The sequence below is a fragment of the Notolepis coatsorum genome, assembly GCF_963971535.1.
Source record: "Notolepis coatsorum genome assembly, chromosome: 15".
In the NCBI taxonomy this organism is placed as follows: Eukaryota; Metazoa; Chordata; class Actinopteri; order Aulopiformes; family Paralepididae; genus Notolepis; species Notolepis coatsorum.
In genome coordinates, this window is record NC_140179.1 from 60,325,865 (window position 1) to 60,343,495 (window position 17,631).

Sequence of the window (17,631 nt, forward strand, 5' to 3'; positions counted from 1 at the left end):
TTCTTAAAATTAAACAAGAACAATTCTGTCTCTTTCTCTCTCTAGGGCAATAGCTGAAGCAGTGAAACAGTTTCAGCCTAGAGTGCCCCCTGCTGGTGTGTTTCAGGACTACATGCTGCTCTCAGGTATCAAATATTTAACCACCAGTTTAGGTTTCTACAACACAGTTTTTACAGAACCTTAGGGTAAGTTAGTAAGTAAATCGTTAGTCATATGGTAAGTTAGTGAATACACCTTTATTCATATGGTAGGTTAGTTAGTAAACCTTTATTCATATGGTAGGTTAGTTAGTAAACATTTATTCATATGGTAAGTTAGTTAGTAAGCCTTTATTCATATGGTAGGTTAGTTAGTAAGCCTTTATTCATATGGTAAGTTAGTAAGTAAACCTTTATTCATATGGTTGGTTAGTTAGTAAGCCTTTATTCATATGGTAAGTTAGTTAGTAAACCTTTATTCATATGGTACGTTAGTTAGTAAACCTTTATTCATATGGTAAGTTAGTAAGTAAACCTTTATTCGTATGGTAGGTTAGTTAGTAAACCTTTATTCATATGGTAAGTTAGTTAGTAAACCTTTATTCATATGGTAAGTTAGTAAATAAACCTTTATTCATATGGTAGGTTAGTTAGTAAACCTTTATTCATATGGTAGGTTAGTTAGTAAATCTTTATTCATATGGTAGATTAGTTAGTAAACCTTTATTCTAGTGCTGTCAATCAATTAAAATATTTAATCTGATTAATCGCATGATTGTCCATAGTTAACTCGCGATTAATCACAAATTAATCGCATTTTTATTTTTTGACCTTAAACAGGTATTTTTTAAGTTCCAAGTTTTAATACTCTTATCAACATGAGAGTCAACAAATTCTTGCTTTAGGGCTTGTGTCCATAGCGGACGTTTTATGAGTTGTCAGCTCCTTTCTGTCATTCATTTCTATGCTGGAGACGCGACGGGTGCGCTCCTCTTCCCAGCGCTGCGCCTCGCGTTTATGAGTTCTCGGCGGCAGCGTTTTTGGGCGGAGCGCTCCCAGCGCATACAGTTGAAACTAGTTAAACTTTTGGAAAGGAGCGCGCTCATCAATGTAACTCATCGAGGAAGGGGCGGAGCCGCGGCTGGCGCGAGCCTCAGGAAAACGCTCTGAGATTTTTTTTCTCTTTTTTCAAAGCGGTCCGCCTTGAAAAAAACGTCCGCTATGGACACAAGCCCTTATGCAGCCATTTAACACAAAAGGATGACCCTCATGAATTGCAAATTTGCATCAAATTCAAAACAGAGTGATGCACAAAATAACTTAAAAGAAAATAATAATTTAAAACAATGAATAAAGTGTGCATGAAATAATTGGGGAAAGAAAATGTTAGGAACTTGTTACATTCACCCACACAAGGGCTGAGGATTCACCCCCCCACCCCCCCCTCTCTCTCACACACACACACACACTCCTAGCTCTCTTTCTCTCTTTCCCCTTCCTCATCTCTCTCTTTCCCCTTCCTCATCTCTCTCAACCCCCCCTCTCTCTCTCACACACACACACACACACACACACACACACACACACACACACACACACACACACACACACACACACACACACACACACACACACACACACACACACACACACACACACACACACGCTTTGAGTCAGAAACAAACATAGTATCAATGAGAGTATCAATAATACACCTGAGTGAAGTCTACCGTAGGTTTAAAAATAAAAATAGTGGTGTTAACACATTAACTGCCACAGAGTTTGCCCGTCTCATACCACTCTCTGCCACCACTCTAAGGGTGCTTTCACATATAGTTTTGGTGGACTCAGTGCGGTTCTGGTGGTGAAGTTGCAACATTGTTGCATTCTTCATTTGGTTCGTCTGCATTCACATAGCAATTTGTCAAGCGCACCGAACTTTCTGAACAATGTCACGCGGTCGAAAAGGGCGCTCGTCTATTGGACACAATGGAGAGTGGAAATCCCTCCCTTTCAGGAAGTGAAATGCGCGTCAACACAAACTGCGTGAAGCGTGATAGTAGCAGAGACGTGGCATTGATCCATCGTTCGATTATAATTCCCATTACCGCCATCCTCTCGCTAGACAACTTGTACACCTCGTTGTTTTTGTGAGTGCCCACATTCCCCACAAGCAGCTGTTTTATTTGGTCTTCTGCCCCCCAAGTCTGTCCACGAGACATGTTTACACAGTGTGCTTGTTTTGCAGTGAATGCCGCGCCGCGGTAATAATATTAATAATAATAACCGATGTGTTTTTTTTCTTCCTTCTACCCCAAGATGCACAGTAGATAGATAGATAGATAGATAGATGCAGTGTGCTTGTTTTGCAGTGAATGCCGCGCCGCGGTAATAATATTAATAATAATAACAGCTGTGTTTTTTTCTTCCTTCTACCCCAAGATGCACAGTAGATAGATAGATAGATAGATGCAGTGTGCTTGTTTTGCAGTGAATGCCGCGCGGTAATAATAATATACCCAAGATGGTTTATCAGGTGACTTCCTACGTTTGGTCCGCGTTTGGTCCGATGAAGCGAACCGAGACCTACGTTTTCAGGCGGATCAGAGTTCGCGTGTTTGGTCCGCGGACCGAGTTCGACGCGCATTCACACAAACCCGAAAAACCGGACTATCGAATTCTGGTCCGATAGTCCGGACCAAACAGCCCCTGTGTGAAAGCGACCTAAGCCTATGGAGATGTTCACCTTCTTTGCAGGGCTATAACTTTTTAAATTGTATTGCTAAATTGACATTACTATGGCCCATTCAACATCGATTATCTATCGTTCAGGATGTAGGAACGTTATATTTTTTCATTTATAGATTCATATGAAAATACCGTCTAGAATATAAATGTTTTTATCGTTTTCTGCAGTAATTCTTAGAACGTGAGTTATAGGCATAAACGCATATATAGATTATCAACTGCCGTTTGTTGCCGATACACGCTATATTAAACATTTCAACTGTACATGATCCTAAACGTTATGACTCATCATGCGTGGATGAACGGGGGGGGGGGGTCGTTTATAATTCCGTGATCGTCAGTAAATGCTTTATGTAGTATGGGTGATATATTGATCAGAGCAGTTTGCATTAATAATAATAAACAATCACGCTGAAAATGACGTCAGCGTCCTCTTACCGTTCGCCGATGAGACTGGAGGAAAAAGATCCCACTTATTTGACGTGGATCGACTAGATCCATTTCCGGTTTGTATAATAATAATAAACGCCCAAATCATATCGATTATTGAGTTATGGCAGCGATCCATATACACGGATGTGTGTCTAGAGTACCGCAACAATATGTGAGTGCCGGACGCACGGAGCACGGAGATCACCAGAGATCCATTTCCGGTTGTAACTCGCCCGATCATCCACCAGGCGGCAGTATTGAAGCGTTGCAGAGTTGTGCAGGCTCGCACTGTATCAGCCGAGGCTGGGTGAGGGAATTATGAATACCATGGCGAAAAAATTAAATATGATCTCAATAACGTTGTACGCCGTGGAATGGCAGAATTAGCATGACATTGAAACACGTTGTACAATGTTATTGGCGCCCAATGTGTTCATAGAATTGTGCGTTAATACCGCGTTAACTTTGACAGCCTTACTTTATTCATATGGCAAGTTAGTTAGTAAACCTTTATTCATATGGTAAGTTAGTTAGTAAACCTTTATTCATATGGTAAGTTAGTTAGTAAACCTTTATTCATATATTAGTAAGTAAACCTGTATTAAGTAAGTTAGTAAGTAAACCTTTATTCATATGGTCAGTAAGTTGCACACTGTCGGTCCCAGAGCCTTCTCTGTTGCCGCACCCACCCTCTGGAACTCCCTCCCTCCAAACATCTGCAATGCTACATCCCTGGACTCCTTCAAATCACAACTCAAATCTCACCTCTTCACCAAATTTATCAATGACTCTGCCTGACTTCCCTCTTTTTTTTACCCAATTGTTCCTCTGATTTCCTTCTCCTTTGTTTGCCCCCCCTCCTCTGTTAAGTGCCTTGGGTTTCCTGAAAGGGGCTATATAAATTTAAGAAATTATTATTATTATCATCTTGTTTTTACCCAAAAAAGTGAAGTTTTTCTGAATGTATGTATATTTTTAACCCTTTCACTGCCGCACTACCAAACGGTTAACCCTTTCACTGCCACACTACATATGGTTAACCCTTTCACTGCCACACACCAGCAGGTTAACCCTTTCACTGCCACACTGCAGAAAGTTAACCCTTTCACTGTGACAATACACAGCAGGTTAACCCTTTCACTGCCGCACTACAGAAGGTTACCCCTTTACTATCACTGTTACAATGGGGGAGTTAGGAGGAGTGTGTAGGATTCAATCGCTGGACAAAGAGGAATAAGGAAGAGTGATAGTATAATGAAAAGGGCTTTACTGAGCAGCAGTAAACAAGGCACGTTATACTGGGCACAAACAAAACGAACTTCAAAACACGAAACAGAAACCTCAGCAATGCTGGAAAACGTGGCAAGAGATATACATGAACGGACTCACAGGGAAATACAGGATAAGGGGGCAATTCCGCGAACGGCAGGAATAGCTGGAACAGGAACACGACAGAGAGCGAGCTTCACGCAGGCCAGGAAACAGAACGCAGCAAGGGTATGTGGGGTAAACAGGACAATGACGCAACACACGGGACAGGCAGGTATAAATACAGATGCTGATTACAACGAGCAACAGCTGGGGGAGGAGACTAGACTAGGCAGGGGAACATTACAGATAGCAGGAACACAGGGAGCATGACAGAACAGGTTAACATAGACAGGCAAAGGATGAACGCATGTAGTACCGCCGACAGGCCGCAGGATTGCAGCAGAGTACTGTCTATGAGTGGCGCATGATTGTTCATGAAAGGACTACGGCCGGTAACCGTCGGTAGTGTGATAGTAAAGGGTTAACCTTCTGTAGTGTGGCAGTGAAAGGGTTAAGCGCCTTGGGTTTCCTGAAAGGCGCTATATACATTTAAGAAATTATTATTATTATTATCTTGTTTTTCACCCAGAAAACGGACGTTTTTCTGAATGTATGTATATTTTAAAAAGCTGTGATGATATAAGAATCTGAATCTGAGTTGTGGTCTCCGTCCTCCTCAGGTTTGGAGCCCTTCAGGATCGGTCCCTATACCAACTTTGTGAACATCGGGGAGCGATGCAACGTCGCCGGGTCGCGGAAGTTTGCTAAGCTGATCATGACGGGAGACTATGAGGTGAACTTTACGTCCTTACAGACGTTTAAAATATTTACACGGGGCTACGCCTGTAATATAACTAACAACATTAGCTGAGTGAAGAAAGTAAACCTGCATAATGGAACTGTGTCATGAATAAATATTGCTTCTTTAGCTTCTAAATCATGGACTTAGCAGAGTCAGGTCTAGTCCACACACGTACACTTAGTTGAAACCAAGGTTTTTCCCTTGTTTTAAACTAAATCCTGTCCAGACCAAGTGTTTTAGAAAATCTCTCGGTCCACAGTACACAACAATGCAAAAATGCTCACATGAAATGACCTGGACGGGAGGCTGCAGGGAGCTCTCCATGGTACTGAGTGACCCAGACGGGAGGCTGCAGGGAGCTCTCCATGGTACTGAGTGATCCAGAGGGAGGCTGCAGGGAGCTCTCCATGGTACTGAGTGACCCAGACGGGAGGCTGCAGGGAGCTCTCCATGGTACTGAGTGACCCAGACGGGAGGCTGCAGGGAGCTCTCCATGGTACTGAGTGACCCAGACGGGAGGCTGCAGGGAGCTCTCCATGGTACTGAGTGACCCAGACGGGAGGCTGCAGGGAGCTCTCCATGGTACTGAGTGACCCAGACGGGAGGCTGCAGGGAGCTCTCCATGGTACTGAGTGACCCAGACGGGAGGCTGCAGGGAGCTCTCCATGGTACTGAGTGACCCAGACGGGAGGCTGCAGGGAGCTCTCCATGGGACTGAGTGACCCAGACGGGAGGCTGCAGGGAGCTCTCCATGGTACTGAAGGACCTGGGCGGGAGGCTGCAGGGAGCTCTCCATGGACCTGATTGCATATCCTTTCACGTGTGGACAGGGCCATTAGTCATAATGTCAGTCATTTCCATACGCTCCATTTTCACCCATCCACACCAATACACTGTGTTTCTAAGGGCGCGTTCACACCTACCCTGTTTGGTCCACTTTAAGTGGACCATGGTCCCTTTAGATCAATAGTCCGTTTCGTTTGTACAGGTGTGAACACAAACCGAACTATTTTGAGGACCAAACAACCGAACCATGGTCCTCTTGAAAAGTTCGGACTCTGTTAGTTTCAAAGTGGACCATGGTGCGTTTGCTGTTGGTGTGAACGTGATCGAACTTTATATAGTACCTAATCTAGAGCAAATGAGTGACAGATGCCTACCGGCGGCTGGCGCGCGACCCAACTTGACAGCGTCAAGTGACGGCTTGCGCGCGACCCAACTCAAATGAATGACAGGCGCGTGGACAGTCTCTCTCTTCCTCTCTCTCTCTCTCTCCTCTCTCTAGACTCGCGCCGCGCGCGGACAGTCTCTTTCTTCCTCTCTCTCTCTCTACTCTAGACTCGCGCCGCACGCGGACAGTCTCTCTCTCTCTCTCCAATAACTGATACAAAGTCAGCGCCCCCTCAATGGGGATGCGACGACGCCTCCCTCGCGGACAAGCTCAACACCTTCTACGCTCGGTTTGGTGTAGACAGTGGCGCTGCTGGCTCTCCGGCTAGTGACGTCACTGGCGCGCCGGCTGTTGTGGAGGGGGGGGGGGGGGCAACCGCGGGGGGGCGGGGACGCTCTCTCGTTGTCGGAACACAGTGTGAGAAGAGCATTTATGCAGGTAAACACCAGGAAGGCTGCTGGCCCAGATGGTATAACAGGACGCATACTTAAGTCCTGTGCCAACCAGCTGGCCCCGGTGTTCACCGCCATATTTAATCAATCCCTGGCGGAGTCAGTGGTCCCTGCCTGCTTCAAGATGTCTACCATCATCCCTGTACCGAAGAAACCCTCCCCAACATGTCCAAATGACTACAGACCGGTGGCACTCACCTCTGTGGTCATGAAATGTTTCGAGAGGCTGGTCAAGGACCACATTTGTGCCTCCCTCCCCAGTGATATGGACCCTATGCAATTTGCATACAGGACAAACAGGTCCACTGACGACGCGGTCTCCCAGGTACTGCACAGCACCCTCTCTCACCTTGACCGTCAGAAGGGGGGCTATGTGAGACTTTGTTCATTGACTACAGCTCAGCGTTCAACACCATAGTCCCCACCAGACTGGTGGACAAGCTGATCGAGCTAGGTCTGAGCTCCGCCCTGAGCGCCTGGGTACTGGACTTTCTGAGCGAAAGACCCCAGGCGGTCAGGGTGGGCGGTCAGACCTCCAACACCATCACCCTGAGCATCGGGTCCCCCCAGGGCTGTGTTCTGAGCCCCCTGCTGTACTCACTCTACACACACGATTGTGTGGCCAAGACGCCAAGTTCAGCTCCAACTCCATAGTGAAGTTCGCAGACGACACGGTGGTGGTGGGGCTGATCTCGGACAACGACGAGAAGGCCTACCGGAAGGAGGTTGAGGTACTGGAACGCTGGTGCCAGGACAACAGCCTGCTCCTGAACATTGGTAAAACCAAGGAGCTGATCGTGGATTATAGGAGAGGACAGCAGGAGATGCACACACCACTGATGATTAACGGGGCTACCGTGGACAGGGTGAGCAGCTTTAAGTACCTGGGGGTCCACATCTCAGAGGATCTGACATGGTCAACACACATAGACACAGTAGTAAAGAAGGCGAAACGGCGCCTCTACCACCTGAGACAGTTAAGGAAGTTCAGAGTATCGGGGAAGATACTCCAGTCCTTCTACTCAGGAGCTGTAGAGAGCATCTTGACCGGAAACATCACTGCCTGGTATGGAAACAGCACAGGACAAGAAGGCCCTACAGAGAGTGGTGCGCTCAGCCGAGCGTACCACGGGTATTGCACTACCTCCCCTGCAGGTTCTATACAACAAGAGGTGCAAATCCAGAGCCTGCAGAATAATGAAAGACCCCCACCACCCCAATAACAGCCTGTTTCAGCTGCTGAGGTCAGGCAGACGCCTGCGAACCCCAGCTACTAGGACAGAGAGGCTTAGGCTTAGCTTCTTCCCCCAGGCCATCAGAGTCCTGAACAATGAACATTGAGTACCACAGAACACTGAACTATCCACACATAAGCACACATGAGCACACACACGACACGCACGCTGTGCACGCTCACACACTAGCAGCCACTTTAACACTTTAACATGAGCGGGCACACACTCATGCCGCACACACCCACACTTATTGCCAAAAGGAAAGGCCACTTTAAATTAGTATTAGCAACAGTAACAGTGTATTGCACTACCAAAGCTACCTAGCATGTCCTATATGCTCTGTAAATAACTATGTACAGATACCGAGATGTCACACCATGTTACCTGTTACTGCACAATGTTTTTTGTATTGGATTCTATTATATGTTGTACCCACTGTATTGCACATCGTTGCGGGCAAGACCACCCGCATTTCATTGTATACTTGTATGCCGTGACAAATAAAACTCTTGACTTGACTTGACTCTCTAGACTGGCGCCGCGCGCGGACAGTCTCTCTCTCTCTCTCTCTCTCTCTCTCTCTCTCTCTCTCTCTCTCTCTCTCTCTCTCTCTCTCTCTACTCTCTAGTCGACTTGCGCCGTGCTCGTATCTCTCTCATTGCGCTGTCCGCAACTGTTTACGTTTGTGAGTGCTATAGTCCAATAGATGAACGACTTGTATGTCCTTTGTTTACAAATGAGATCCGTACCAAAAAGGGTAGTGTGAACGCAGACCAAAATCAAACGATGTATAATTTTCACACTTGGTCCACCAGAACGTCCGGACTATCCGCAGACTTTCAGGTGTGAACACACCCTAAAACTCTTCACCCTGGCTAAAAGGACATAAAACAGTTTGCATTGTAGACAAAACGCCAAACTGCATAGAAAAACTTAGGAATTCAAAAATGTGGACGTGTGGACGAGGTCTTATTTTGGACAAGATAAAGCCCTCTTAATGGGTTTACTTAACTTAAATGTATCCTCTCCTCTCTTCTTCTCTCCCCTCCTCCCCTCTCCTCTCATCTTCTCCTCTCCTCTCCTCTCCTCTCCTCTCCTCTCCTCTCCTCTCCTCTCCTCTCCTCTCCTCTCCTCTCCTCTCCTCTCCTCTCCTCTCCTCTCCTCTCTCCTCCTCTCCTCTCCTCTCTTCTTCTCTCTCCTCTCCTCCTCTCCTCTCCTCTCCTCTCTTCTTCTCTCCCCTCTCCTCTCCTCCCCTCCTCCCCTCTCCTCTCCTCCCTCTAGGAAGCATTGAGTGTAGCTAAGACCCAGGTGGAGATGGGAGCTCAGGTTCTGGATATAAACATGGACGAGGGGATGTTGGAGGGTCCGGCGGCTATGACCCGTTTCTGTAACCTCATCGCTTCTGAACCGGACATTGCAAGGGTGAGCGGTTTAACCCTTTCAATAACCACACTACTAAAAGGTTAACCCTTTCACTGCAACAATACAGAATGATAACCCTTTCACTGCCACGCGACAAAGGGTTAACCCTTTCACTACCACACTACAGAAGGTTTACCCTTTCGCTACCACACCGGTAGTGAAAGGTTAACCTTCTGTAGTGTGTTAGTGAAGGGATTACGTGTGACGGGCACATGTTTGAGTCAGTGAACTCTGGCAATATTGAGTTGGGTTTGGGGTTTGGCAACATGTTGATAGTATGGACTGTAACTAAGTTCTGTTTTGCAATACAGTGTCCTTGATTCACATTGTATTATTTTACTATTTTATTTGAAGAAACGCCACTTTCCTCTGGGACTCCTCTCCTCTCCTCTCCTCTCCTCTCCTCTCCTCTCCTCTCCTCCTCTTCTCTTCTCTCCTTTCCCATCCTCTCTTCTCTCCTCTCTCCTCCTCTCCTCTCCCCCTCTGCTCTCTCCTCCTCTCCTATCCTCCTCTCCTCTTCTCTTCTCTCCTTTCCCATCCTCTCTTCTCTCCTCTCCTCCCCTCCTCTCCTCTCTCCTCCTCTCCTCTCCTCTCCTCCTCTCTCCCCCTCTGCTCTCTCCTCCTCTCCTCTCCTCTCCCCCTCTGCTCTCTCCTCCTTTCCTCTCCTCTCCTATCCTCCTCTCCTCTTCTCTTATCTCCTTTCCCATCCTCTCTTCTCTCCTCCTCTCCTCTCCTCTCCTCTCCTCTCCTCTCCTCTCCTCCTCTTCTCTTCTCTCCTTTCCCATCCTCTCTTCTCTCCTCTCTCCTCCTCTCCTCTCCCCCTCTGCTCTCTCCTCCTCTCCTATCCTCCTCTCCTCTTCTCTTCTCTCCTTTCCCATCCTCTCTTCTCTCCTCTCCTCCCCTCCTCTCCTCTCTCCTCCTCTCCTCTCCTCTCCTCCTCTCTCCCCCTCTGCTCTCTCCTCCTCTCCTCTCCTCTCCCCCTCTGCTCTCTCCTCCTTTCCTCTCCTCTCCTATCCTCCTCCTCTTCTCTTCTCTCCTTTCCCATCCTCTCTCCTCTCCTCTCCTCTCCTCTCCTCTCCTCTCCTCTCCTCTCCTCTCCTCTCCTCTCCTCTCCTCTCCTCCAGGTGCCTCTCTGTATTGACTCATCTAGCTTCTCTGTGATCGAGGCGGGACTGAAGTGCTGTCAGGGGAAGTGTATCGTCAACAGCATCAGCCTGAAGGAAGGAGAGGAGGAGTTTGTGACCAGAGCCAACACTGTGAGGCGCTATGGAGCCTCTGTGGTGGTCATGGCCTTCGACGAGGAGGGACAGGTAGGATGGGACACACGCATCATAGAAATGGCTCTTATGTGTCTCATTACTGACACACCTTACAGTAATATGACCATGGGTGAGCTCAGTAGGAATATAATCCCTAACCCTGGCTGTGTTAGTGCCTTGCTCTACCCATTGAGATACACAGGGAATTGAACCCATAACCCTGGTAGTGTTCGTGCCTTGCCCTACCCATTGAGATACACAGGGAATGGAACCCATAACCCTGGCTGTGTTAGTGCCTTGCTCTATCCGTTGAGCCACACACACACACACACACACACACACACACACACACACACACACACACACACACACACACACACACACACACACACACACACACACACACACCACACCGTCACACTCCCTCTCTATCCTTTGTCCAGGCTACAGACACCGAGCGTAAGGTCCAGATCTGTACGCGAGCCTACAACCTGCTGGTGGAGAAAGTAGGATTCAACCCAAATGACATCATCTTCGACCCCAACATCCTCACCATCGGCACAGGCATGGACGAACACTGCCAGTACGCCATCAACTTCATCAGAGCTACTAGGGGTATTAAGGTAATACGCCATCAACTTCATCAGAGCTACTAGGGGTATTAAGGTAATACGCCATCAACTTCATCAGAGCTACTAGGGGTATTAAGGTAATACGCCATCAACTTCATCAGAGCTACTAGGGGTATTAAGGTAATACGCCATCAACTTCATCAGAGCTACTAGGGGTATTAAGGTAATACGCCATCAACTTCATCAGAGCTACTAGGGGTATTAAGGTAATACGCCATCGACTTCATCAGAGCTACTAGGGGTATTAAGGTAATACACCATCAACTTCATCAGAGCTACTAGGGGTATTAAGGTAATACACCATCGACTTCATCAGAGCTACTAGGCCCGGGTATAAATGTAATACGCCATCAACTTCATCAGAGCTACTAGGGGTATTAAGGTAACATGGCTCTACAGTAATTCGCATTTGCCCCTAAAAATGGATTTTGTGCGAACTGGAAAAATAATTTAGGAGCACAGTAATGGTTTTGCGTAGTGGGCGTGTCAATGTGTAATTGTCATTTCATAATATAGACACAGAGCAGCGTGGACCTTCAATTTTAGAAGCTATGACATCTAGCTATTCAGCCCTACGTTAGACAGCTGTGACAACGTCTCTCGCGAGTCGCGCTGTTTTTATGTGTAATGAAAACTGCGTGCAACAGCATCATCACCGTTCCTCCTGTATGTTAACCCATTCTCCGCCATTCACGTGTTAAGGCGGGTTTCTCCGCCATGCGTTGTCTGCCAATAACTCCGTAAGGCGTTTTTGAGATCAATATTTCATATTTTCGTCATGGTATTCATATTTCACCCACGGAGTCTTGGGTGATGCTGTCTGGGCCATCACAACTCTGCAACGTTTCAATACCGCCACCTCGTGGCCGATCGACGAGTTGCCAAACCGGAAGTGCCCGGAAGTGCTTGGTCCGTCCCCTATTTTCGTCCGGCCACTCGCTTATCGTCCCGGGGCTCAATACAGACACTGTCGATATGAATCTTTGCCATAACTCAATAATCAACATGATTTGGACGTGTATTAGTAATATACAAACCGGAAATGGATCGCATCGATCCCATAATAGCGATCTTTTTGCTCCACTCTCATTGCCCAACGCTACGAGGAGACTGGGGTGAGTTTCAGCGTTTTTCTTTACCATTTTCGATACAAACTGCTCTGATCAATATATCACCCATACTACATGAATCATTTAACGTCGGTCATTGAATTATAAACGACCCCCCCCCCCCCCCCCCCCCCCCCCCCTCCGTTCACCCCGCAGATGACCAGTCATGACGTTTAGGACCATGTACAGTTGAAATTTTTTATATAATGTTGATCGGTATCAAACTGCATTTGATCATCTAATATATGCATTTATGCCTATATCTCACGCTCTATGAAATACTGCAGAAAACGATAAAAACATATTTATACTCTAGACGGTATTTTAGTATGAATGTGTGAATGAAAAAGTAAAACGTTCCTACATCCTGAACGATAGATAATTGATGTTGAATGGGCCATAGTAATGTCAATTTAGCAATACAATTTAAAAAGTTATAGCCCTGCAAAGAAGGTGAACATCTCCATAGACTTATAGCGCTGGCAGAGAGGGTACAATGATGGGTACAATGCCCGGCAGAGAATGGGTTAAGCTAACCTGCTAACGCTAACTTAGCTATCCCTGGGAACGCTCAGAGGCATCCAATAGTGAGGGAAGGGGGGGCGGAGTCGCTCTCTCTCGACCTCCCTCTCCCCCTCTCTCTTTCTCTCTGCTAACAATCCTGATTCCTGAACCTATTTCATTCAAAAGGAAGATATTGATGGACAGCTGTAACAGAATAATTGTATTATTTTTGATTATTTACGTTTCAACAGCATCAAAATATTAATTAAAATTATAATTAAAGAATTGTATGTTCCATTACCTTTCTTATCGGTATCAGCCACTTACGGAGACCGCTGCACGCGTTCAGGAATCCGGAGGAGGGTTTTTGTAAATTTGTTAGTACGAAGTTTTTACCAAGATATTTACAAAGGTACTTACGAACATGTTCGAGAATGTGGACCAATGCTGATTTATTTTGCACATTATCTCACACACGTCCAAAAACTCTTTTACACACATTAATCTACTTTGACAGTTTTTGGAGAGTAAATTAGGTAAGGTGTGTTATATTGTAATATATAGTTTATTTTAAGCTGTGATATATTTAATATATAGTTTATTTTAAGATGTTATATTGTGGGCGCCCCAGTTCGACTCCCGAACCCGTCGTTATTTGCCGAATGTCTTCCCCCCACTCTGTCTCCCATTCCTCCTCTGTCTCTCTCTACTGGACTGCCCAGTAGCAATAAAGCGATAAAAACGCCATCTAAAAAAAATATATATATGTTATATTGTAATATATAGTTTATTTTAAGGTGTGTTATATTGTAAATTAATATATAGTTTATTTTAAGGTGTGTTATATTGTAATATATAGTTTATTTTAAGGTGTGTTATATTGTAATTTATAGTTTATTTTAAGCTGTATTATATTGTAATATATAGTTTATTTTAAGGTGTTATATTGTAATATAGTTTATTTTAAGGTGTGTTATATTTTAAGATATTGTTTATTTTAAGGTGTGTTATATTGTAATATATATTTTATTATATGTTATATTTTAATATAGTTTATTTTAAGGTGTGTTATATTGTAATATATAGTTTATTTTAAGGTGTGTTATATAGTAATGTGTGGTTAATTGAATGTGTCTGTAGGAGACGCTGCCAGGGGCCAGGGTGAGCGGAGGTCTGTCCAACCTCTCCTTCTCTTTTAGGGGCATGGAGGTCATCAGAGAGGCCATGCATGGAGCCTTCCTCTACCACGCCATCAAGGTACACACACACACACACACACACACACACACACACACACACACACACACACACACACACACACACACACACACACACACACACACACACACACACACACACACACACACACACACACACACACACACACACACACACACACTGACTAATGATACCTGCCTGTCTTTTTCTGTCTGCCTCTCTCTCTCTCTCTCTCTCTCTCTCTCTCTCTCTCTCTCTCTCTCTACTCTCTGTTTCTCTCTGTCTTTGTCTCTCTCTCACGTTCTACTCTCTCTCTACTTTCTCTACTCTGTTTCTCTCCGTGTCTGTGTGCGTCTCTCTCTCTCTCTCTCTCTCTCTCTCTCTCTCTCTCTCTCTCTCTCTCTCTCTCTCTCTCTCTCTCTCTCTCTCTCTCTCTCTCACACACACTCTACTCTCTCTCTCTCTTCAGGCCCATTCCCCAAATACCTTTCCTGTCAAAAGTCCTGGGCCCTCATTTATCAACAATTCTTAGAAAGTGTTCTATTTTCGTTCTCAAGCACAGAATTTCGAATGTGTGTACGTACAGAAAAATCGGGATTTTTCACACGTGGGTAGACGTGTCCCACGCACACTCTGTGTTGATAAATACGTCTATGCTCGTGCACGATTATCCATATATGGTCATGAAACACCCCGATGGGATGTGAAATAATGGACTAAGCCGAGCGAACTCTGAGAAACTTCGCTGAGAGCTAGATTGATCACCGAGGTCTAACCAACTAATTCAACGTACACAGCATTTCCCGTTGTGAACAATCTTATTTGGAAACATGACACACAGAATAATAGTATTTAGCGTTTTATTTTAAACAATATTTAATCTTATGATTATAGATATTTTTAGAGAATAAATAAATCCAATGAAGTTGTCAAGTTCACACTTCACAGACAACTCCGCTGAGGAGGAGGGAGCGTGCAGACTGCAGACTATCTTCGGTGCGCCGGGAGCCAAGGATGTTGACTGACCCAGTCCTGCTACAGAACCAGCACATTGACAGAAATAAATGACAAGCTGACCCGACATTAAAGGATAACTCCACTATTTTGGGAAATTAGCTTATTTAACATCTTCCCTGGAGTTAGACAAGAAGATGCATACCTTTTTTGTCTCTGTGCGTGCATTTTAGCTTTGGGAATAGATGCTCCGTTAGCATAGCTTAGCTTCATCACTGGAAGTGAGGCAGGACAGTAGCCTTACAGTGCCTTACAGTGTATTGCAAGGTCTGACATTGACCAAACTTGATATGCATGACCTTGGTGGGCTCTAGGTCAACTCCTGAAAAGGGGGTCAATGTCAGACCTTGCAATCAAAAGTTAGGGGCGCACTGAAATTATGGCAAGGGTTATTAGCCCCCTAACTTTTGATTGCAAAGTCTGACATTGACCCCCTTTTCAGGAGTTGACCTAGAGCCCACCAAGGTCATGCATATCAAGTTTGGTCAATGTCAGACCTTGCAATACACTGTAAGGCACTGTAAGGCTACTGTCCTGCCTCACTTCCAGTGATGAAGCTAAGCTATGCTAACGGAGCATCTATTCCCAAAGCTAAAATGCACGCACAGAGACAAAAAAGGTATGCATCTTCTTGTCTAACTCCAGGGAAGATGTTAAATAAGCTAATTTCCCAAAATAGTGGAGTTATCCTTTAAGCACTGTAATGACTGAAATGAAATCAATTTCAACAGGCCAACTCTGCGCTCTACAATGCCTATTGTGCGCTCGTGAGCCTGTGGTTCTGGTTAGAGTCATTATGGCTTCGGTCAGTGGATAACCCTGATCTGCATTTAAGTGATGTTTTAATTATAGATTCCCCAGTAATAACATTACAATTGAATTAAATACAATTAGGCCTGAATGAGTCGTGTTCCTCCCAGCCACCGGCAACGACATTATCAGCCAAATTTGCTCCACGCTCCAATGTGGGTCTCAAATTGTGGTACAAATCAAGGAGAATGTGTCTCGGGTAGCGAACTCTACTTAATATTATTATGTTCTCTCTCTGCAAATAGACATGCCCTATATCTCTGAAAACATCTGAGCGCACACCGCGAGAAGTATTCCTATAATAATGCTATGAACCAGGCTGAATTCATTCGGAAATACCTATTCCAAATGCTATAGGGTTTGACAATAATTACACTAATGTCGCTATTTTACAATGCACTATAGTGAATTACGGGTCATACAGAACACGTCATTGTTGAAACTAATGCATGAAACTGTTGAAAGCATAATGCCGTCCGTCTGCAGTCTTCATATTCTACCGCTGGGCGCCAGGTACGCACGGCCTGCTGTGCGTAAATATACGCACAAAGTCAAGCACACGTTCAAAATTATAAGTCCCACACTTTGCTTAGAAATGATCGTACGCACGGGTTACGCACATATCTGTGCGTACGCACCATTGATAAATGAGGGCCCTGGAGCGAGCAGTTTACCTCCAGTTACAACTGTTTTTAGATGTACATAAAATCCACGGAAAGTTTCAGTCTGGCTTTAAACCGCGCCATAGCACCGAAACAGCCCTCCTGAGTCCTGAGAGTTCAAAATGATCTCATTTTAGCTGCCGATTCTGGAAATCCCGCCATTCTCATGCTTTTAGACCTCACAGCCGCCTTCGACACTGTAGACCACACTGTCCTACTGTTGCGGCTGGAAAAATATGTTGGCATCACAGGCGTCGCCCTAAGCTGGTTCAAGTCCTACCTGACTGGCCGGAGCTTCTCAGTCCCGCTTGGAGAATTATTCTCTTCAGCGGCCCCTCTTACCTGTGGGGTGCCCCAGGGTGTAACGTCTGGGCTTCTCTCCCTATTCAGGACTGGAGGCCCTACTGCCATCTTGGAATTCTCACTCTCTCTCTGTCTTACCTTGATTGTCGTCACGTGCTGTCTCAGTAATTACCTGATTGTTGTCACCTGCCCTTGTTTGTGTCACTGGTGCTGATTGGGTCTGCTGGCTGTACTGAGGCCTTTATAGTAATACTTTGCCCCTCTCCTTCTGTCGGTTCTTCCCAGTGTTACTGGGAACAGCCGTCCACGTGCAGAAGTCGGATATCTCTCCCGTTATCATGATTTAAGTTCTTTGCTTAACACTTTCCGTGCCAGCCATGCGGTGCCCCGGAACCCCGTTGCGTGCCACCACCCACTTCAATGATAGAGCTCTCATATTTGCGAACGCATAAACTATATCTTAAATTATGGCTATGTGTCTAATATGGCAGTCGTTTATCAATGACTTGTTTGCAGTCAACATTGTCGAAACGGATTGTTTTTTAATCGGTTCATTTCCGTTTTATACC

General features: G+C 45.5%; 1 protein-coding gene across 1 annotated transcript in view; it reads left to right on the forward strand.

Moving 5' to 3' along the window:
• The window catches only part of mtr (5-methyltetrahydrofolate-homocysteine methyltransferase), a 99,772-nt gene that overhangs the window by 31,253 nt on the left and 50,888 nt on the right, over window positions 1-17,631 (forward strand). The window contains 6 exon segments of the mRNA XM_084331015.1: window positions 46-125; window positions 5,150-5,262; window positions 9,411-9,551; window positions 10,676-10,861; window positions 11,254-11,433; window positions 14,196-14,312. Coding sequence (XP_084187141.1) covers window positions 46-125; window positions 5,150-5,262; window positions 9,411-9,551; window positions 10,676-10,861; window positions 11,254-11,433; window positions 14,196-14,312 — 817 coding nt within the window.